This window comes from Oncorhynchus tshawytscha, linkage group LG31 (assembly GCF_018296145.1).
Source record: "Oncorhynchus tshawytscha isolate Ot180627B linkage group LG31, Otsh_v2.0, whole genome shotgun sequence".
Classification (NCBI taxonomy): domain Eukaryota; kingdom Metazoa; phylum Chordata; class Actinopteri; order Salmoniformes; family Salmonidae; genus Oncorhynchus; species Oncorhynchus tshawytscha.
This window is the reverse complement of record NC_056459.1, coordinates 14,317,944-14,342,300: the sequence shown is the minus strand read 5'-3', so window position 1 is coordinate 14,342,300 and position 24,357 is coordinate 14,317,944. Positions and strand designations below refer to the sequence as shown.

The 24,357-nt window shown below is 42.0% G+C and overlaps 1 protein-coding gene across 1 annotated transcript in view; it reads left to right on the top strand.

Moving 5' to 3' along the window:
• The first annotated feature begins 294 nt into the window (after window positions 1-294).
• Window positions 295-24,357, top strand: part of LOC112229321 (potassium channel subfamily K member 9) — a 40,427-nt gene continuing 16,364 nt past the window's right edge. The window contains exon 1 of the mRNA XM_042310265.1: window positions 295-1,653. Within this exon, the coding sequence (XP_042166199.1) occupies window positions 1,053-1,653 (601 nt within the window). The 5' untranslated portion in view covers window positions 295-1,052. The remainder of the gene's footprint in view (window positions 1,654-24,357) is intronic.

Sequence of the window (24,357 nt, the reverse complement as noted above, 5' to 3'; positions counted from 1 at the left end):
CAGCTTCATCATCAAAGTGCTTCTCTCTCTCTCTCTAGCGTTAATTGATGGCCTCGAGTAACTTCTACTAACGAGGAAAACCCGAAACTTTTTATAATTTAACTCCAGTTAATTGGAAGCCCGCGGAGAAATCAGCTCCGGCCTGGGGAGCTCTTGGTGGGCGCAGCTGAGCCGGTAGTCACCACGCGCCTAACAAAAGACATGCACCAGGCTATACCGGTATTTCGTGTTTGCCTGCTCCGGGTTTCTAGAGAAGGTTATACAGTGACAATGCACGTTTGTCCTGAGGCAGAACCCCACGGCACTATTCTAAGAAGGGAACATTTGAAATGAAACCTGTAGTTAATGTAGATTTATTGATGACGAGTGTCCCTTCCAGTCACCGTTTTGGGATAGTTTTATCTTTACCATAATTCATGGCAATATGATCCGATATGAGGAAAGGAATCGGTAGTGAATAATTCCGCAATGGACAGGAATTACGCTGTGCACAGTGTTAGATCTTTGTTGAGTTTTGCCTGGGTTTAGATCCCCAGAGCGCGAATCAAGTGAGTGAGTATACTTTTTTTCCTCCCGGATCCTGCGCTGTGTGTTCCTCTCCTCGTGTATCTTATCGAGGACTCAGCACAACACATTGTGAATCAAATGGAAATGACTTCTGGCGATGTCTTATATTTCTGAGCTGTATTTCTGGATTCCACACAGTCAATTGGTTATGTACAAATGGGGGGGATTGTTCGTTGTTAAAAATAGCCTGACACTTAAGATGAGGTAGCGAGATGAACAGGTTGCTGCTGACTGAAACTTACTGGGAGCAAATGCAAAAATAGCGTATGCTTCACCCGCATCCAACCTCTTGTTGGGTCGGTTCATTTCTCTTTAAATCTTCCAGGAAGATTTGGACAGAAGAGCAAATACCGCATCAAGCATTTACAGATTCACAACAAAAATAATCGAACATTATTTTTGCCATATGTGTTAAATTGAATTCGTAAAAAAAACGTTGACTTTTCGATAAGAAGACAACAGAGGAATCTAGCAGCTGCTTGTTGATGGCACTACGCGCTTGGAGGACTTGGTTTGGGCAGGTTTTGCGCAGAGTGTCTAGGCTGCAGGGCTCGTGGTCCCGGCGATCGAGCAGTCTCCTGTGTCTCTCTGCGAACCCGGAGCAGGATTTTGGGACCTGTTACAGGGATCACACACATAGCAGTCTCCACTACTGCTCTTCTGTCCATCGCACCCACAGTCACCAACACGCGCCAGTCTGTCCCTCCTCTTTCAGCCGCTGCCAACGCTTTCCCGATTGCTGCGCAGCCTTCCCGGGGGATCGGAGGGGACATGAGCCCCTCACTCGCCGGTTCCTGGTGGTCATGAAGCGGCAGAACGTGCGGACATTGTCCCTGATCATCTGCACGTTCACGTACCTGCTGGTCGGGGCCGCAGTGTTCGATGCCCTGGAGTCAGACTTCGAGATGCGGGAGAAAGAACAGCTGGAGGCAGAGGAGAAGCGTCTCCAAGGGAAATACAACATTAGCGAGGACGATTACCGCAAACTGGAGACCATCATTATGGAGGCCGAGCCCCACAGGGCCGGAGTTCAGTGGAAATTTGCGGGATCTTTTTACTTTGCCATCACAGTCATCACCACCATAGGTGAGTCTGCAGTCTATAGTCCATGGAGATTTAATTGCGTACCAGCATTACGCACAACCACTGTGTCAATATAATGTCATTCATGCGGAGATTTAAAGTGTAGACTACAGCCTAATCACAGTCATGGGCCGTGGATGTTAGGTGGTTAGTAGGCTACAATTTAAATAGTTACTATATTACTTACAACACTATATAGCACAACGAATTAAAGTCAACACAGCATTATGCAGAGATGTGTTTCACTAAACTTAGTCCAGCAACAGGTAGTCTATACCCACTACCCGGTATTAACCCTTAAAACCTGTCCCTTATGCAACATCAATTGTTTTAGAAAAGTAGGTAAAATGTGGTTTTCGCTAAATAACTCCGGTATGTTAACAGGCGAAACCAAATGATGACGCAATAACAGTAAAATGCCACCTGTGTACAATGTTTCTGCACATCAACTTTATAGATCAGGGGGAAAAAAGGCATCACTACAATCAGTAGCAACAACATAATGTGTCTGTCTATCTAGATAAACTGACCATTTCCATTATAGATTTCAGCAGCTCATCAATTTAATGAGAAAATATCAATAGCCTACACGAAAAGCAGTCCTCTAGGCTACTATGTATGCAACCATTCCCCCGAGTACCACAATGCACCATCAAAGTAGGAGTGGCCTACCACGCCACTGAGATAGGCTTGACCACATTTTTGGAAACCAAATAATGATAAGCCTACATGTACAATGATTTCAACTGCACGACTGTTGCTGCATCTGTATTGGTTACCCCTGTAGACAACATGTTTTAATCCATAATTTAATGGCAGACCATGCAAGTGGTAGGTTACAAAATGCTGTGATTGATAACATGTCAACACTATCTAAAAAACTGTGGAGGCATCAATATGTTTACATTCACACTAAACACTCGACATTAAACTGATTATGGCAGAAGGCCGAATATTGCATTAGGCATGTGCTGTGTGTAAACACCTTACTCTGCTTATCTTAATCAGTGTAAGGTCATAATCGAAGTAAGCATACACCGATTAAAACACCTGGTTTTCTGAGCAATCTTTCGAATTATTATGATATGTAAACAGGTTAATTGACGTCCCAGCGGTCAATTTGATCTGCGCATGTGCATGCACCATTAAGTGAGTTAAGTGAGTTCGGAAAAGTATTCATCTTATAAGTAGTTTTCACATACAAACATTATATGTCTGAACTCAGAATCAAATAGTATTTGCAAAAATAACATGGTCACTGTGGTAGAACGTTTATATTGTTTGGCGATGTTCTGCAATTATCAAATGTCTCATCAGTAGCCTGCTTTCAGATGTGTCCATGTACACAGGATTATTGGGGAAATCGTTATTTTTGCAAAGCATGTAAACGTTTTAAACAAAGTATTATATTAACCTGACAGGCAATAATAATGGCATTATTGTGTGCATTGACGTGGAAGTAGCGGTGCTGAGGGTGCTGCAGCACTCCTTGAAAAAAATAATAATAATAAAATGAATACAAATTATCTTACTTAAAAAATAATAAAACAGTTATTTCACAAAAGTAGTGTGCTAGGCCTATACTAGTCCCCCTCCCCCCCATACTAGTCCCCCCCCAAAAAAACCATCTTCCTATGATTGTGTGCATGTAACCTTAACTGAAGTTCGTTCCATCAGCTGTTGCTGCAGCTTGAACATGAGCTGTGCTGCACTTGCTGCTGAAAGGACAGCTCCTCTAGCTCCTGTGAGCTGCGCTGCACGTGGTGCTGAAAGGACAGCTCCTCGAGCTCCTGTGAGCTGCGCTGCACGTGGTGCTGAAAGGACAGCTCCTCTAGCTCCCGTGAGCTGCGCTGCACCTGGTGCTGAAAGGACAGCTCCTCTAAGCTCCTGTGAGCTGCGCTGCACGTGGTGCTGAAAGGACAGCCCCTCTAGCTCCTGTGAGCTGCGCTGCCAACAACCACATCATGAGGGATGATCTGCAGCTGGCCATACACCAGCTGGCCATACATATTATTCCAAGCAGGCCGAATAAAACGCCCATAACCCTTTCTCGGCCAAACGATCAGATCCTTGTCCTCCAACGAATCGTATCCTGAGGTATATCCACTTTGATAGAAGAAAACATACAAAAACAGATGTACAGTATATATGCTATAGGATATTCGTGTAGAAAATACCAACGGAGTCAACAGGCGTACTGTAGGCTATAGGCCTACAACTTTAGCACATATTCAGAGTAGCCTGGTGCCTTTAATGTTGGCATTTGCATGGCCTTTATTTAGCTTAGGGCCTCAATGAACATGCTAGTTTCTTGATTGAAGTGGTATTGCCAACATTACAGTGAAAGGTCTAGCTGGATTTGATCTCCGCCATAATATGGAAATATCTTTAAGCAAACAATCGTTTTTAAGGTGAATCAGCATTTCTATAAAACAAGACAAAATCATAATGGTCTTTGTGAAGGACCAGAAAAATACAGGCAGTAGATTAGAGAGCATTGTTTCTACACAGAGAGGAGGCACACAGCATTGTTTCTACACAGAGAGGAGGCACACAGCATTGTTTCTACACATAGGGTAGGCACACAGCGTTGCACGCAATGTTTCTGTACTAAAGGTTCACATTGACATGACTTCATGGACGTACAGAGACATTTATGTTAGAATACACATATTTAACCTGTCGATCCGACCTGGGTAACATAGGGACCCGTAACAAGTTTAATAACACGAAGACGTTAACCCTTTTTAGGCCTACATTACTCGAAAGTTAAGAGTGAATGTTTTATTATTTGTTTTTGAAATACGTTGCTGTCTGATGTAAACCTCGCAAATACATTTTCTAAAAACATTTATTGAAAGGAGTAACTCCCCTCAATGTACTCGGAACATTTCATGACTCTAGGACCAAAAACGCATTTTCAAAATAGCATCTCAAGTTTCATAATTGTATTTTCGTTAATGGGGAAATATATACATTGTTTTCCAATTCCTGAAACGTTTCTGTTTTGGGGATAACAACCAATATTAATTTCCCCCAAGCAACGTCTGATTAAACTGTATCAAAGACCAGAGTGGGTGGGCTTTAGACCTACATTAGGGAAAGGGGCATTTAACCCATCCCCTCTGAAGCAGAGAGGTGGGGGGGACACCTTCTACATTATGGACACCATCTACACATGATATTATTCAACACAGGCACATAACATAATGCACTAGGCATGTCTTCAGATGTGCCTAGCAACACTTAAATGACTACTGGAGAGTGAACATGACCATAGTATGCTTCCTTTGTATTGTGTATGTTACAGCAGCTGACAACACTAAAAGCACATGCATTTTAATGTGCTTTTAGAGTTGTAGCTACATGTATAATGGACTGTTCAGGTCTATTGGTTTATTTGTCCATTTGAATGTGAAACGATCCCTTTTGAGTTTGGCCATATTTCCGTTGGTTGTTTGTCAGCTTATATAATTTAGGATACATATTCAAAATCACAATTGAATTACAGCCGACAGTAGTGGATTTAATACCACTGTTTTCAGCAGTGACATATTGAGACTGTGCTTTCCCATGAGCTATAAGTGCTGTAGCCCTGAAAGAACAGCTCCTGGCATTATCACCTGGTTAACATGGTTTATGTTTGGCTGTAGATTGTCTCTGCTTGAGTTATAATGAGTTTACCTGCCCCGGCTCATATGTGCTTTCCTGGTTTCAACAGATGGTGAAGGGGTTAGGTGCCTGTTATGTTTGAATAATGCAGACATGTTTAAACATACATGCTATACATGCTATAGCCTACACTGTATAACCATCATATCAAATTGTATTTTTCATATACATTGTAAACAACAGGTGTAGATTAACATTGAAATGTTTAATTACGAGCCCTTCCCAGCAATGGAGACGGAAAAAGAAATAGAAATAATAGAAAAATAGATAAATATTAACACAAGGAATACATACACAATGAGTAACCATCATTTGGCTATATTGACGGGGTACCAGTACCGAGTCCATGTGCAGGGGTGCAAGGTGATTGAGGTAGATATGTACATATAGGTAGGGATGAAGTGACTATGCAACAGGATAGATAATAAATAGTAACAGCAGCGGATGTGATGAGTCAAAAGAGTGCAAAAAGGGTCAGTGTAGATATTCCAAGTAGCTATTGGTTAACTATTTAACTACCTATGTAGCAGTCTTATGGCTTGGGGGTAGAAGCTGTTCAGGCTCCTGTTGTTTCCAGACTTGGTGCATCGGTACCCCTTGCTGTGTGGTAGCAGAGAGTTGGGTGGCTGGAGTTGTAGAACATGTGGGTCCTGGGTGTCAGGGAGCTCGGCCCAAGTGATGTACTGGGCCGTACGCACTACCCTCTGTAGCACCTTGGTGTCGGATGCCGAGCATTTGCCATACCATGTGTTGATGCAGTCAGTCGTGATGCTCTCAATGGTGCAGCTATATAACTTTTTTTTTAATCATGTGTGGACCATGATAATTCCTTAATGATGTGGACACATGAAACATGTGACACATTTATAACCTAAACGTCAGTGTTTAAATTTAAACACTAGGCATTTAGATTTGCTAATAGGTGTTCTCATCTTAACACAGGCATTTACAATGCGAGATGAAATATGACAGTCAACCTTTTCCAGTCAACTTCCAACCAGGAGAACACCTATATCTCCTAAGTGTTCAGATTATAAACACTTTCCCATAGTCCTGTTTAGAGTGCATTTGGTCATTATAAATAGATGCCATTTATTCAGATCAGTGTTAGGAATGTCTGTCACCTTACCTACATTTCAGCACAACTGAACAGGACATTTGATTCAAGAAATCTTTAAATCGCATGGTATTGTTGTTACTCGACTGTGCTGACTTCAAAGATGTGGGAGGGGCCCTATTATCATATTTCCCAGCATGCCTTGTTGCAGATTTATATTTAGAATAGTTTATTTTAATACTGTATCTGTGTCCTCATGCACTTTGATTGATTCATTGATCGTATACTATATGACAGACATTCCTAACACTGATCTGAGCTCACTTACATTTTTCTAAACTAAACAAATCTTTTTTTTTTGACCCCGTTTTCTCCCCAATTTCGTGGTATCCAATTGCTACTATCTTGTCTCATCGCTACAACTCCCGTACGGGCTCGGGAGAGATGAAGGTTGAAAGTCATGCGTTCTCCGATACACAACCCAACCAAGCCGCACTGCTTCTTAACACTGCGTGCATCCAACCCGGAAGCCAGCCGCACCAATGTGTCGGAGGAAACACCGTGCACCTGGCAACCTTGTTTAGCGTTCACTGCGCCCGGCCCGCCACAGGAGTCGCTGGTGCGAGATGAGACAAGGATGGTTGTTCCAGTTTAGATGGTTTAGGTAGTCTTGTTTATTAAGTCCTTCACCATAGCAGTCACTCTGAGTGCAAGTTGTGGGTTATAACATATTCAAATACTTGGATATCCTCTCTCTAATCACTTCACAAACCAGCATATTGTGACTTGCAGGTCTGATGTGGCCCATGAGCCAGGATTTGTAGACCATAATGTCGAGGATAACTAGGCCATAACTAAAGGCCTCATTAAATATATAATATGTGGTCATTAAAGGGTTTATTTTTAATTGAAATACATTCAATTAGGCAGTCACTTGAAGAAGGCTTCAGAAATATAATTTATATAGTCATGGGTGGGTCTCGCACATCTCGCACATTCCACACAAAAGACATGCTGGGAAATATGTAAATACTGCTTTACACCCTGTTAAAACAACACAGTGTTAAGTGTTGTATAAAGGTGTGCATGTGTTTAAAAAGTGTTACAACGAATAAACATGTGCTGGTGTTTACTATCTAAACACTGTGACGCATTTTCGTTGACATTCTAAATGTGCGTTTAAAAAGTGTTACAGAAAAGTGTTTAGTTAAGTGTTGAGATTCTTAACACTTGGTTTTACAGTGTATCTAGATAGGTAGGTATGGAAACAAATGATATACAATTGCTTTTACCTGGTACTTTACACTGTAAGAGATGCGTTCCATAAAGAAAGAGTTTATATGGATGTAAGCGACAATGTAGCCGTCCGTTACATCACGTTAAAGGTCCAGTGAAACCTGTTCAACACAGCCTGCTTTACAGAGGCTACAGAAAGCAGCTCCACTTACTGATGCGTTATAAAGTATGTCATGACCCCATGAGCCTTTCAGAAAGTACCGTATGTTTTCCTACAATCCAGAAGAAGTAGAAAATATTCCTGGGGATGCATTTCACCTTGTGGAGGCATGGAGAATGAAGGTGACATAGCCTACAAACACTCACATGCGCACAAGCAAGGCATGCAAATACATAGGCCTAGGTCATGATAATGATTGTGCATAGATAACGGTTTTAGTCATTTTAAAGCATGTTGAGTTTGTTTATTTTGTTTCTACTCTAACCACCCTCGGGCCTGATTGGAACCCCTCATGGGCTGGATCCGGCCCGCAGGCTGTTTGTTTGACACCCCTGCCTTAGGTGCAGACTGAGACATCCCATAGGAAAGTAAATGATACGAGGAGGACTGTGCCTCATGAAAACAGAGGTCAACAGTATGAACACAACATCCTTTTCTTTTGTAAAACTATTTTTTTTACTGTCTGTAATGTAGTAAAGGACCCGGGCCAGTACAGTGAGATTACATGTACAGCCTATACATTTATTATTGTACTAAGTGTTTCATTAGTGGATCAGCCCATGGCTATGTATGGCTGTAGAGTGTATTGATGACTTGAGTCATAATGAGTCCACCTGACCTGGCTCATACTCAGCCCATGGCTCATGCTTTTCTGGTTTCAACAGTTGCCTGTTGTGTTTGAATAACACTAACATGTTACAAATATTCTCCAATGAATAAATCTTGCTATAGCCTATCTACATAATAGTTATGGAAATTCAATTATACAGAGGTTATTGCACTGTAAGAGACGCGTTCCAAATTCAGATAAAGAAACAAACTATTTGTTTTTCCATCAACACATTCAGCAGTAGGATGAGTCACTTGACTTGACACTAACGGCTTGCCATGTGAGGGGTTAAAAAAACAACCTAAACACAAATGCTGAATGCTATGTACACAAGGCTGATAATGTTGGCTGTAGGTGTTAGTGCCGGCTGGATAGACATCAGAAGGGCAGAATGAACCTCGGGAACCTCTCAGTGTGTGTGTGTGTGTGTATGTGTGTGTGTGTGTGTGTGTGTGTGTGTGTGTGTGTGTGTGTGTGTGTGTGTGTGTGTGTGTGTGTGTGTGTGTGTGTGTGTGTGTGTGTGTGTGTGTGTGTGTGTGTGTGTGTGTGTGTGTGTGTGTGTGTGTGTGCACACAGCCTTTTCTTTGTTTAGTTGGCCCAAACTTAGCTCCAACTTGAGAAAAGGTAAATCAACTTAAATTATGTGTTTGCTCAATTTGTCTCATATGTTTATTCAAATAGAAATTATTTTTTGGGCATTTTGCCAGCAACAAAAAAGCTGTGGAACTAGTTACACACAGACGTTCTCACCTGGGATTTGAACTCACAATCTCTTGAGTGCAGTATTCCATTCTTCCTCCCACACCACCATGTCTGTGTCAATGCCTGATTTCAATGGTATTGCGCTTTGCACTTCAAAGTAAATCTCAATAAAAACTATTTCATGTTTAAAAGTGATTCAGGAGTAACATTAGAGAGTAATATTAAAGAGTAATATGACCCAGTAACATTAGACAACTATACAGAACACCTACAATTGCTGAAATAAGTCAATCAAATCAATGATGAGAGAATAGTCATATGAAGTTTGAACACGTTAACACGTTAACTGATAGAGACATGGTGGTGTAGCAGGAAGGTCAGGATGCCATAAACCGAGAGGTTTTGAGTTCAAATCCCAGGTGAAAACATGTGGAATACTAATTATTGTATAAATTAACACGCACAATGTAATCATATATGTAAGTTGAAAACACTATGTTAAAAGCACTGTGTGTGTAACTAGTTACACAGCCTTTTTTAGGTAACATGCCAACATGTTTTGAGGTTGAATTAACATATGAGACAAATTGAGCAAACACATCATTTTATGTTGACATCATTTTTGCCCACATTTTCTTAGGTTGGAGCTAAGTTTGGGCCAAAACTTTTTATAAATTGATGTAACACTTTGACCGACAAGTTTAGTAAAAAAGGCCAGTCACTTAAATAATAATTAGTTGAAACAACTCGATTTGTGATGTTTTTTTTTGTACAGCGTGTGTGTGTGTGTGTGTGTGTGTGTGTGTGTGTGCATGCACAACATAGGTGAAAAGTAAGTTGATACTCACAACTCTGGATACAGAACTGTCATATTGTCAACTTGATGTTGAGAAGTCATTCGAGAGAGAACAACAAAGGCTTTACTGTAGGAATCTGGCTCCGCTCATTGTGTGTAATAAAAACAAATCAGAAACTGTAGAATTATTCTCTGAACTTGACAACTTTAACTACAGTTGATATTCAAACAAAGTCATCATCACCATCATCATCATCACCATGGCCACCAACACTGCTAACTGCTAGTAATCTATAAATAGCTTGTGATCGTCCAGATTTAGAAGCTGAGGTGAGATGAGCGCATATGAGAACAGCTGTAGCCGAGTTAGAACTCTGGTTGTTGCCGTGGAGACGCTGGGTGCCATGTCGTCGTGGTGATTCTGCTTCTGTTTGCAGGTCTAATTCACGTTTCCACTCTGTCCACATTGGCTTGGGGGTTGATTCCACTAATTCCTCTGACTAATTGCTTGGAAAGTGAAGACTTTTCTTGGCTCTGTACATCAGCGCGTGAAGAAAGACTGCTTTTGTAATGGATGTGGTTCCGATGGTGAACCACACTCTTATGACTAGTTCACCAGAGACCTAACTAAGGCCTTGCATTAGCTGCACAGAATACGTTTTAGTTTTACAGGCTAACACAGTCCTGTGGTGGGCAGAAAGTAGACCCAGACATCTTGCAGAACTGGGGTCTGACTTGCTGAGTCTGTCCAGTCCAGGGAATACAGAACAGTGATGGAATAAGCGCAGGTTACTAAAGAGGCTGTGATGTGAAACGTTTTTACAGGCTTCATCCCAAATGACACCCTATTCTCTAGTTACTGCGCTACGTCCACCAGGGCCCGTATGTATCCTGGGGTGGGAAAACACTTCTAGAGCTTTTCTCTGTAGTGATTTCGGGCCTGCGATTAAATCATGCCTTTGAATTGGTAAATGGGGTACACTGGTGAAACGTGACATGGACACAGAGCATTAGTCACAAAGCACTATCTTCAAAAGGCACTAAATGCATTAGTCTAATAGGCCTTTTACATTTCTTTCCCACTAATTCAGAGCAAGAAACATGGCACTGCTCAATCAAAATGGAAAAAGCTGTTGATGTCTTACTGGATTACAGCTAAGTGTGAAAACGGTGTGTATAGATTGACATCATTCAAGGCAACAATATCTTTAAAGCTCTGATGACGCTGTGTGAGATGAAAAGCTCCCATTGCCTTGTGTGTGTGTGGATGTGTGTGGATGTGTGTGTGTGTGGATGTGTGTGGATGTGTGTGTGTGTGTGTGTGTGCGTCTGCGTGTGCATCTGCGTGTGTGTGTGTGTGGCTGCGTGTGTGTGTGTGTGTGTGTACACCTGAGCGTAGGACAGGTGCACTGACATTCTTATTGCTCTCAGAACAATAGCTTTCATGGGAGCCAGGAATAAGCTCTTTGAAGCGCTGTGTTGCTGTTGTGTGTCACGACTAGTTAGATTCTCCAATACAAACACTGCCCACGTCTTTCTACCATAACAACAACTACTGGACCTATAAAGGTCTGTTCTGTGTACAGTTGCTGCAATAGACATGGGTTAAGCACTGTCAACACTATCAGCACAGTCTGATTCACTGTCAATTAACTACACTCTTAGAAAAAAGGGTTCCAAAAGGGTGCTTTTGCTGTTCCCATAGGAGAACGCTTTTTGGTTCCAAGTAGAATGCTTTTTGGTTCCAAGTAGAACATGGAACCCACATAGTTCTACCTGGAACTGAAAGGGTTCTACCTGCAAACCAAAGGGGTTCTACCTGGAACAAAAAAGGGTTCTACCTGGAACCGAAAGGGGTTCACCTATGTGGACAGCTAAAGCACCCTTTTGGAACCCTTTTTTCTATTAGTGTAGTTGAATGACAGTGACTCAGACTGTGTTGATTTTCTTTCAAGGGTTCTCTTCTGGGTACAGATGAAGAACCCTTTAAGGTTCTAGATAGCACCTTTGTTTCTAAGAGCTATGTGGACCTCAGCATAGCTGCGGGAAGAAGGAGTGCTGAGGGTGCTGCAGCAAAAGTAGTGCACTGGGCCTTTACTAGTCCTGTATTAGTGGACCGATATAGCCGTCTGTAGCACAGGGAAAATATAAATCATTACTTGTTTACCTTGGCCATATCTCTATAGACCCTATGCTGCTAATTTGTGCAGGAGAGAGGTGATGTGCCATATGTATGACTGATGGAGCTACACAGCACCAGCTGATTCTCTGGCTGCATCTGAAATGGCACCCTATTCCCTACATTGTATTGTGTAATACACCCTATTCCCTACATTGTATTGTGTAATACACCCTATTCCCTACATTGTATTGTGTAATACACCCTATTCCCTACATTGTATTGTGTAATACACCCTATTCCCTACATTGTATTGTGTAATACACCCTATTCCCTACATTGTATTGTGTAATACACCCTATTCCCTACATTGTATTGTGTAATACACCCTATTCCCTACATTGTATTGTGTAATACACCCTATTCCCTACATTGTATTGTGTAATACACCCTATTCCCTACATTGTATTGTGTAATACACCCTATTCCCTACATTGTATTGTGTAATACACCCTATTCCCTATCGGCCCTGGTTTAAAGTAGTGCACAATATAGGGAGCGGGTGCCATTTCGGCCTCTATGTCTCATCTGTCTGCCAGCGTGATGGTAGCATCTAGTGTGGAGAATGATGACAGTGGACACTCACTTTTCTGTCTGCTGCCAGCGGGATTGACAGCTCTCAGTAGCCAAAGGCACATCACAGCTGGACTCTGTCCCTCCTTCCCTACTTAGCTGTCATTTCCTACAGCCACATCAGCCGGACCATAACGTTGACAGTGATTGTTTGGGATGTGTGTGTGTACTTTGTGTGTACGGTGTGTGTGTTTGTGTGTATATGGAAGGGTGTGTGTGCCTCAGGGGCTGTCATTTCCAACCACTGTTGACAAAGATCGTTTGGTGAAGAGTTCTGTCAATGGGGTAGTGTGGTCTTGACAGTGATTGTTGTTTGGTATTGTGTGTGTGTGTGTGTGTGTGTGTGTGTGTGTGTGTGTGTGTGTGTGCGCGTGGTGTGTGTGTGTGTGTGTGGTTCTGCAAATGGGGTTGTGGCAGCACATTTTTGGTGGGGTGAGGTGTGTGTTTGTGTGTGGTCTTGACAGCAATTGTTTGGAGATTTTGTTTAGACGATATTGGTTACTTTGAGGAGTAGAAAGTTCCCAGAGACTCCTGGGCCCGTATCCACAAAGCATCTCAGAAAAGGTCTCGGGAATCTTGTTAAAACCTGAGTGTACAAAACATTAGGAACACCGGCTCTTTCCATGACATAGACTGACCAGGTGAATCCAGGTGAAAACTATGATCCCTTATTGTTGTCACTTGTTAAATCCACTTCAATCAGTGTAGATGAAGGGGAGGAGTCAGGTTAAAGAAGGATTTTTAAGGTTTGAGACAATTGAGTCATAGATTGTGTATGTGTACATTCAGAGGGTGAATGAGCAATACAAAACATTGAAGTGCCTTTGAGTGGGGAATGGTAGTAGGTGCCAGGCACACTGGTTTGTGTCAAGAACTGCAAAGCTGCTGGGTTTACATTCTCAACAGTTTCCTGTGTGTATCAAGAATGGTCCACCACCCAAAGGACATCCAGCCAACTTGAACACAACTGTGGGAAGCATTGGAGTCAACATGGGCCAGCATCCCTGTGGAACCCTTTCCACACCTTGTAGAGTCCATGCCTCAATGAACTTAGGCTGTTCTGAGGGGAAAAAAGGGTGCAACTCACATCTTTGAGATGGCATTTCTGACCAAAAACACATTTTGCACATTTTTACATTCAAACGGCTCTCCTGTGAAGTCGTGACTTGCGACATACGCTTAGTTTCCTGAAACCGGTCACAAGTAGAGTCCAGGCCCCAACGAATTGAGTCTGTTCTGAGGGTTAAAGGGTGAAACTCAATATCAGGACGGTGTTCTTAATGTGTTGTCCATCCAGTATATCAACACACTCACCATCCCCATTTAACAACTTTAAACCGCTCTGACACACTTGGCATCAAATCACTCGCTGATAATGTTGCATAAATCAATGTTATCATAGTCCCTAGATGTCTTTACTCCAGGCATTTTTTAAGGTGTTGTTGCCCTCCAAAGGGATAACTTGAAATAACATGATGTAGGTTAATTATATAATCCAAAGAAAAAGATGTGATTATTTATTGGCCTATGTGGTTATAAGCATGATCATGTAGTGTGTAATCCGTTTCACATGAGGTCTAGATTATATATGGATTGATCATATAGACATTTCTAAAACATTCTTTCAACAACTCCAAAGCAATTGCATGTAGAGCGTGAACCACTGACTGCATTCTCTATTATCAAGATGCCTGCTGGTAACTCAGCTCATGAGGTGTCCTAAATATCTGTCGACTAGGTGGGACTCTTATGACTAAAGAGGCTTCATGCATAGCTTTTATTTTTTACTTGTAAGAGTAGGAGTAAAATCACTATTCTAAAAGTCACTATTCTCAGCACTTAACACACATTTTCTAGTCTGAGATGCATTGTGGATATGTCCCCTGGTCTTAAGAGCCTTCAGTGTAATGTTCACATGGTGAGGATGCTCTTGAAACTCACAGTGGGCTGCACAGCGTGTTGCGTGTTTCATCAAACTCATTTTTCATGTTCTATTCATTTAAGTATCACCCCCATTTTCAAAGAGCAGCTTTTGCATCGAACATCTATTACCAAAGGAGAGTTCCTCCTGTGTTTCACTTTGTGCTGAGTTTACAGCAGATATAGTTCTCTTCTTCACTGTCTGCGAAATAGAGGTTGTGAAGAAAGTGTAGCAAAATGGCTACTGCCTGTGCAGACATTTTCTTCTGAAAACAGGAAGTATCTAGAGTACCTGTGTGGGGAGTTTCTTGTACTTTTTACATGTAATATTCTCCAATGTATTTTCAATCACATACTTTCAGTATGCGCTAGTGTTGGGCTAGGTAATGGCATTACTTTTTGGTGAGGGGTTAGCTTTTAGGCTTTGTTCTATCCAATCCAACCAGTGACTTTGTTGCAACAAGCCCCAAAACACCTTGTCATTCTGCATACTGTGGTGTGATAGGGGTGATTGGGCTCTTAAACAGCTTATTTTGCATTATATTTCTATTTTCTATAATACATATATTGTTTAGGCTACAAAATAGTTAAATGGACAAAGTATGGATGTTTTTTTTTACAGCTGTTCTTCAAAACACACTTCATATCACTTGAAGTACTTTTGCTGATTCAAATGGACATTTATCATTGCACATTTGTTAATATGTATATATTATTATTTATGTTAGTATTTTCATTATTATACATTTTTATTGTTTGTTTTGTTTTATTACACTTTGCATATTTCTGGTCTGCTGTAATTCTTTGTCATTCTGCATCATTAATTAATGTCAGATGAGAGTCATTACGTTCATTAGGTTCTCCAGCCCTGGTTTTAAACTGTGAAAGTCACACTATAATTTGATAACAACTTATGTCCTGGTTCGTATATTCATACAGTGCCTTGCAGAAGTATTTAAACCCCTAAGATCTTTTCACATTATTGTGCTACAAAGTGGGATTCAAATGGATTTAATTATCATTTTTTTGTCAATAATCTACAAAGAACACTTTGTAATGTCAAAGTGAAAGATTTTTTGTTGTTCTGTGTTGGATAAATCATAACTAGGCAAGCCTAAATTAGTTCAGGAGTAAAATGACATAATAAGTTACATGGACTCACCCTGTGTAATCGGCGTTGGCATGATTTCTTTATAACTAACCCTTCCTCTGTCCCCCATACATAAAACATCTGTTAAGGTCCCTCAGTCAAGAATTGAATTTCAAGCACAGATTCAACTACAAAGACCAGGGAGCTTTTCAAATGTTTCATAAAGAAGGGAAGTGATTGGTAGATGGGTAACAATAACACATCCAACGTTGAGTGTCTCTTTAAGTTATGGTCAAGTTAATAATTATGCTGTGGATTATGTATTAAACCACCCAGACACATCTAAAATACAGTCGTCCTTCTGAACTGAGCTGCGGGACTGGAATGAAGGAAAATGAAAGGGAAAGGGGGAGACATAGTCAGTTGACCAACTGAACTTATTCAACTGAAATGTGTCTCCCGCATTTAACCCAACCCCTCTGAATCAGAGAGGTGCGGGGGGACTGCCTTAACCGACATCCACGTCTTCGTGCCCGGGGAACAGTGGGAAACTGCTCAGGGATGTTACCATGAGGCCATTGGTGATTTTAAAACAGCTACAGATCCAACAGAGGATGGGTCAACAACATTGCATTGACTCCACAATAATGACCTAAACGACAGAGTGAAAAGAAAACTTGTCACGGCCGTCACAGGAAGTAGACCAAAGCGCAGCGTGGTGAGCGTACATATTCCTTTTATTTTGAATGACTCCAACAAAACCATACTAAAACGACCGTGAAGCTTAAGTGCTATGTGCCACAAACAAAGTTAACTTCCCACACTGAAAGGAGGGAAAGGGCTACCTAAGTATGGTTCCCAATCAGAGACAACGATAGACAGCTGTCCCTGATTGAGAACCATACCCGGCCAAAACATAGAAATACAAAATTATAGAAAACAAAAACATAGAATGCCCACCCCAAATCACACCCTGACCAAGACAATAAAGTAATATTGCAACAACAACAAAAACCACAGCAAAGGAATACACTTTTTTGCCTAAATGCAAAGCCTTATGTTTGGGGAGAATCCAACAACACATCATTGATTAACTGCCTCCTTATTTTCAAGCATGGTGGTGGCTGCATCATGTTATGGGTATGCTTGACTTCTGAGTTTTTCAGAATAAAAATAAATGGGATGGAACTAAGCACAGGCAAAATACTAGAGGAAAACCTTCTTCAGTCTGCTTTACACCAGTGACTGGGAGAGGAATTCACCTTTCAGCAGGAGAATAACCTACAACACAAGGCCAAATCTACACTGAAGTTGCTTACCAAGAAGACAGTTCCTGAGTGACCAAGTTACAGTTGACTTAAATCTGCTTGAAAATCTATGGCAAGAGCTTGAAAATAATAATGGGAAAATATTGCACAATCCACATGTGCAAAGCTCTTATTGACTTACCTAAGAAGACTCACAGCTTTAATCAATGCCATAAGTGTTTCTAACATGTATTGAGTCAGGGAGCTGAATACTTACACAATTACTTTATTTTAGTCATTTAAAAAAAATGGATTAATCTTTTAAAAAAAATGTTTGAATTTTTCTTCCACTTTGACATTACAGAGTATTCTGTGTAGATTGTTGACAAAAATGGCAATTAAATGAATTTTAATCCCACTTTGTAACACAATAAAATGTGAAGAAATGCAAGGGGTGTGAATACTTTTGTAAGGCACTGTATATCAAACGTTACATATGTTTTAAGGCATAATGCAATGTTTAAAGTGCATAGATCAATATATTAAACATGACTTGTTTTTTATGCATTATTAATATCAGTACCCCTTTAACGCCAGTTATGCAACAGTTTTGAAATATTCCTGCTTATTTTAATGTATTTTTTACAAGTATGGTTGGATAAGAACAAGTCTATGTATTTAATGGCATTTGATGTGTTATTTTAATATGAAGGTTTCAAGGCTAGGGTTGTTAGGGAATAAGATGTTTTCAATGTTGTTCCTACTTGTTGTTCATACATCTCAGTACTGGTCCAGATACTTTAAAGTGTTGGTTTACGTGTCAGGAGATAACACCTAACACAAGCCAAAAGGTACACTTGTTTTCCCCAACACTTGAGTTCAAGTGTTTAATCACTGTCTTTAACCAGAGAGAAACCAGAGACAGCAGGGGGTGATTGGATGGAGAGGAATCCTGCAATACCCTACCTTCTATTCATTATCAACATCGTTACTGACCAAACATGTTCCCACAGAACTTTCTCTGAACTGGAATATTACAGATCTTTACATAGCAGTCTGATCTGGGGGTTGGGGTAGCCTGGCCCGTGGGTGTGGCTGCAGTAAGAGCTGTGACATTTAGCCCATTAGGTCCAGTCCTGAGCCTCCAGTCCTCCCGTGCTCTGTGCCCCCGACCCACCTCAGCATTGCTCCTCTTCTGGTTCCGAGTAGGCTATTGAGCCATGAAGTTAATTCCCCTGGTCCACTCTGACCACCCCACCTCATCGGGTGAGCCAGCAGCAGACCACAACAATGCCTAACAGCTAGGTCTCAGCTCACTACCTTCTGCTTCTCAAGCATTCCTCTCCTAAAATGTGTATGTGGTGTGTCATGTCCATGTTGTCTACCCAACATGTGTTGATGTTGTCACTACATTTGCTCTGTGTTGCCTCCTATATGGTATATCTATGTGATGGGAGGACTCATTTAGTTATGCTATCCTATCCATGCCTTATCTCTGGAGCGGCAGGTAGCCTAGTGGTTAGTTATGGGCCAGTAACCAAATGGTTGCCGGTTTAAATCCCTGCGCTGACTAGGTGAAAAATCTGTCAATGTGCCCTTGAGCAAGGCACTTAACCCTAATTGCTCCTGGGCTGCCATCAATAATGGCTGATTCCTGGCTCTGACCCTGCTTTCCAAGGGTGTCCCAGGGGAGTGGGATATGTAAAAACAAAACAAATGTCCAATTCACATGTGTGAAATAGGACGAATGTACGCACTCACTTAATGACCTTTTCTGTTCATTAAGAGGCAGTAGTTTGGTACAGCAGTTTGCCTTGTAAAAGCAGACTGGCCTACCACAACCACAGTAGACGTTCTCCCCAGAGACATGGTGGTGGGAACCGTGAAATCAGCTCTACCAGTCGCCTCAGAAGGAACTGCTCTGGCGGTTTAAAGCATGCTGTGCTCTACAAGTGGTGTCTGTGATTCTAAACGGTGTGTCCCGAGAGGCTGGAAAACAATAGAGCCACAGTAGTAGAAGAGAGCACACACACACACACACACACACACACACACACACACACACACACACACACACACACACACACACACACACACACACACACACACGGAAGGGCTGCAGTACAGTGGATTTTCATGGCTTGCATAGCCTAATAAACCCCAGAGTTGATCAACACTGTGCTCACAGCTCCCCCTGCAGTTCACAGCAGGGAATGGCATTGCTTGTGTGTGTGTGAGTGTGTGTTTGTATGTCACTGTGCAAAAAGCTGAACTATAAATAGCCCTATGTGAACAGTGATAGTCACAACATCCAGAAGTGTGAGGTAAGGGGCAGTAGCGTAGAATGTGAGCGGTAGCTTAGAATTAGACCGTGTGTGTGTAGCGTGAGCACGAATACCGACTATAAAAAGCGTCTGTATGCGAAAGATGTTCCCTGTTATACGTTCCAGCTTCTTGAAAAATGTACGACTTATTACTTACAATTAAGTTTAACCAAATTCTCAGCTTCTCTCTCAGACTGATACAGACAGAATCATCCATGCTTTTATTGCAAACAGGCTTGACCACTGTAATGCTCTCCTGTCTGGTCGACCCCAGAAAGCCAACTGCAAAACATTCAGAATGCTGCAGCACCGGTACTGACCAAGACCAGACACATTACACCAGTTTTAAAGTCTCTGCCCGGGCTTCCTGTGAGTTTTAGACGACATTTTAAGATTCTTCTGTTGGTTTTTAAATCAGTCCACAATTATGCACCCCGATACATGTCAGACATGCTTTTAAGTGATGTACCCAGTAGGTCCATCAGGTCCTCTGGCCTTTTAACTATCCCAAAGCCTAGGACCAAGAGGCATGGAGAGGCAGCATTTTAACTATCCCAAAGCCTAGGACCAGGAGGCATGGAGAGGCAGCATTTTAACTATCCCAAAGCGCAGGACCAGGAGGCATGGAGAGGCAGCATTTTATCTATCCCAAAGCCTAGGACCAAGAAGCATAGAGAGGCAGCATTTTAACTATCCCAAAGCGCAGGACCAGGAGGCATAGAGAGGCAGCATTTTAACTATCCCAAAGCCTAGGACCAAGAGGCATGGAGAGGCAGCATTTTAACTATCCCAAAGCCTAGGACCAAGAGGCATGGAGAGGCAGCATTTTAACTATCCCAAAGCCCAGGACCAGGAGGCATGGAGAGGCAGCATTTTAACTATCCCAAAGCCTAGGACCAAGAGGCATGGAGAGACAGCATTTTAACTATCCCAAAGCCTAGGACCAAGAGGCATGGAGAGGCAGCATTTTAACTATCCCAAAGCCTAGGACCAAGAGGCATGGAGAGGCAGCATTTTAACTATCCCAAAGCCCAGGACCAGGAGGCATGGAGAGGCAGCATTTTAACTATCCCAAAGCCCAGGACCAAGAGGCATGGAGAGGCAGCATTTTAACTATCCCAAAGCCTAGGACCAAGAGGCATGGAGAGGCAGCATTTTAACTATCCCAAAGCCTAGGACCAGGAGGCATGGAGAGGCAGCATTTAGTTATTATGCCATCAGCCTTTGGAATAGCCTGCCGGGAAACCTGAGGGAGGGCCAAAACTGTGGACAGATTTATAAGTGGTCTTAAAACACACATTTTTAGCTCAGCTTTTCTTTGGGGTGCTTTTTAATCTTTCAATTTGTATTGTCATTATTTAGCTTTTTTTATCCTCTGATGTTGTGTGTAGTAAATATCCGTTTTTTTACATTTACATTTCATTTACGTTTTTTCCTGTGAAGCGAAGTATGTTGCATCCATGTCTGAAATGTGCTATATAAATAAAGCTTGATTTGATATTCTGGCAAATGTTCAGCATGTGAATGCTTATGTACTGTGATTATCATTCATGCAGTTAGGAGAAATAGAGAGAAAGAGAGCCGTACTATGACCCTTTCCACTGCAGTTCCCTCCCTTCTGTGCAGATACTGTTCTGCAGTATCTGTCTGGTTTGCGGAGCTCCCTCCCAGCAGAACAGCCCTCCAACTGGAGAAGACAGGGGTAAGTCAGGGGCCAAGGCAGAGACTAATGATCCGGGCCCCAAGAGTCAAAAGGGGGCCACAGACCACTAGCAAAAAGCTGGTTTTCCACGACAGTTGGTCAAGGAGGGCCTGTTGGGTAAAGTGTGGAGATTTATCATACCAATACCTTTATAACACTACAACCTGTCAGCATCAGACTAGTTACCAACAGGAGATTTATCATACCAATACCTTTATAACACTATAACCTGTCAGCATCAGACTAGTTACCAACAGGAGATGTATCATACCAATACCTTTATAACACTACAACCTGTCAGCATCAGACTAGTTACCAACAGGAGATGTATCATACCAATACCTTTATAACACTACAACCTGTCAGCATCAGACTAGTTACCAACAGGAGATTTATCATACCAATACCTTTATAACACTACAACCTGTCAGCATCAGACTAGTTACCAACAGGAGATTTATCATACCAATACCTTTATAACACTACAACCTGTCAGCATCAGACTAGTTACCAACAGGAGATGTATCATACCAATACCTTTATAACACTACAACCTGTCAGCATCAGACTAGTTACCAACAGGAGATTTATCATACCAAGAGAGTACTTTGTGTAAATCAGGGGAGGCTGCTGAGGGGAGGACGGCTCATAATAATGGCTGGAACGGAGCAAATGGAATGTCATCAGACACATGGAAACCATGAGTTTGATGTATTTGATACCATTCCACTGATTCCGCTCCAGCCATTACCACAAGCCCGTTCTCCCCAATTAAGGTGCCACCAACCTCCTGTTGCTTAGCAGCACTTAACAACCTTAGTGTGGTGCTGGGCACTGAGCATCAATAGACCTGTAGACCTTCCACAGTGACAACTGGGACTGGGAGGCAGGCTAGGTACAGAGATAGAGAGGGGGGAGAGAGAAAAGAGAGCACACACACACACACACACACACAGGGAGAGCTCTGATAAATTGGTAATATTCCACAGAGCAGAGCTCTACTCATTCTCCTTGTCTCTGGCTCCATGTCTGTTAATCAGAGCTGAATATGGCACAGTAGGAGACATGGTGGCTCTATATGCAACCAATCAGCTGAGCAGCAGAGTAGAGGCACTAGGGAGTCAGAGGAGGGCACTATGTCACAGACTGGTCCACTACGTCATATACATTACTAACTCAGTGGAGGCTGGAAGGGATGAGGAAGGACACAATAATTCACAGTGTTCCAGTCTGGCCTGACACGTTTCTAGGAAAGGTGGTGTACAACCCTGGAGGAGGTACCACCCTGGCTTCTGAGATCACTGTGTTAAATGACAGCATCAGTGAGTGTGTGTTTATGAGTGAGTGAGTGAGTGAGTGAAGGAGAGAGAGAGAGAGAGAGAGAGAGAGAGAGAGAGAGAGCGTGATTGAGTGAAGGAGAGAGTGAGAGAGTGAGTGAGTGAAGGAGAGAGTGAGAGAGTGAGTAAGTGAGTGAGTAAGTGAGTGTGTGAGTGAGTGTGTGAGTGAGTGAGTGAGTGAGTGAGTGAGTGAGTGAGTGAGTGAGTGTGTGAGTGAGTGAAGGAGTGAAGGAGTAAAGGAGTGTGTGAGTGAGTAAGTGAGTGAGTGAGTGAGCGAGTGAGTGAAGGAGTGAAGGAGTAAAGGAGAGAGTGAGTATGTGTTTGTGAGTGAGATAGTGAGTGAGTGAATGAGTGAGTGAGAGAGAGAAAGAGAGAGAGAGTGAATGAGTGAGTGTGTGTGTGTGAATGAGAATGTGATAGACAGAGGAAGAGAGAGAGAGTATTCTCACTCAAATGCTTCTCATCGGATTCTGAAATCCATTATCGAATTCGCCTCAGAATAATACTGAAATCTATAATGTTATTTTGGCTCATTTTTAAAAAACTAATAACGTATTCGCCACTGTGTCTGCCACACTGCCACAAATGACTGACCTTGATATGATTGACATCCACATCAATACTCAACCTCTATAAAATCAATACTCAACCACACTGGTTAAATAGCATCAATACTTAACCACACCAACTCAGTTATTGCTGAACATTCTAATTGTCTGTGTGGCTGTTTCTGTAAATAGCTTCAGTATCGGTTTATTTGATCGTTTCTTATAATTTAGAGGCATTTTCACAGTTTTGTCCACTCACTCACCTTGAGAAGGGTAAGGGGGAGTTACCCTTGGCAGATGTAAGCAGTAATGGCAGTAGCTCCACCTCGGTCTTTGATCGGCAAACGTTGAAACAAACACTACTGTTTGTAGAAGTGAATTACTGGTCCCCTTGCACACATCTTTCAACGATAACTTTGAAGAGGTTGGGGTATATTTGCATGAAAAGACAACAATGATAATGCCTCATGAACAGAGCTCCAGTATATGCTGAATATACGTAAAACAGAGATATACACTACATCATTGCCCTCTCCTCCTTTATCCTAATACCTCTTCTCTTCAATATCCCTCTGTGAACGTTGTATTAGTGCTGAGTTGGCTTGCAAGCGTCCGAAGACGTTCAATAAATTCCATGGTTATCCCGGTTGGAAGATTCCTGGAATCAGGAGGGAATAAGCAGGAAATTCGGAATCCTCCAACCAGAATTTCTGGAAAACCAGGGAATTTATTGAAAGTTCCCGGAATTTGGCGATCCTAGTACCGAGTGCTGTGCTGAACCATCTGCGACACCTCACACCCCAACGTGTTCGTTTGCGTGTTTCTTTAGTAACTCAGGGTGGCCCTTCTGGCATCAGTCTAGGAGCACCAGACACCCAGCAAGAGAAAGACAAACAAATCATGCCTCAGACCAAACACTTCAAAGCCTGATGCTCCCAGCATGTGTTCAGACGGTGGAAATGAGTAAAACATCATTATAAGTCTTTCTTCCCATTGTTGTTGTTAAAGGACGAATGAGTCACCTTTAATGCTGTAATATAATAACCTACCCAACCCCTGTGTTTTCAATGAGACAATTGTGTGTGTGTGTGTGTGTGTGTGTGTGTGTGTGCCTCACAGGAGATGTAGGGCAGAAAGGTAGAGTGGGTGAGTGGGTGTAGACAAGAAGGTTATCTAATAAGATTTGATCAAATTTGATATTTGAACGGAAGGTAAGACTGTATATATCTTAACATCCTGGTGTGTGTGTGAGTGTGTTTGTGTGCGCACTCGACTGTGTGTGTACGTCCCTGCATATTGGTTTGTGTTTGAGAGTGTGTTTTCTGTAAACTGAGATGAAAGATATTGTTTTTGTACTTTCATCGTAGAGAAACTATATCTATGAAACAAATACTGCCAAGCATGGGCTTCATCCTTCACAAAGCATTAGTCTACTATAGACTACACATACTGAACTTTCCATATCAAGCAACAGCAATTGCAATGAGGGGCTAT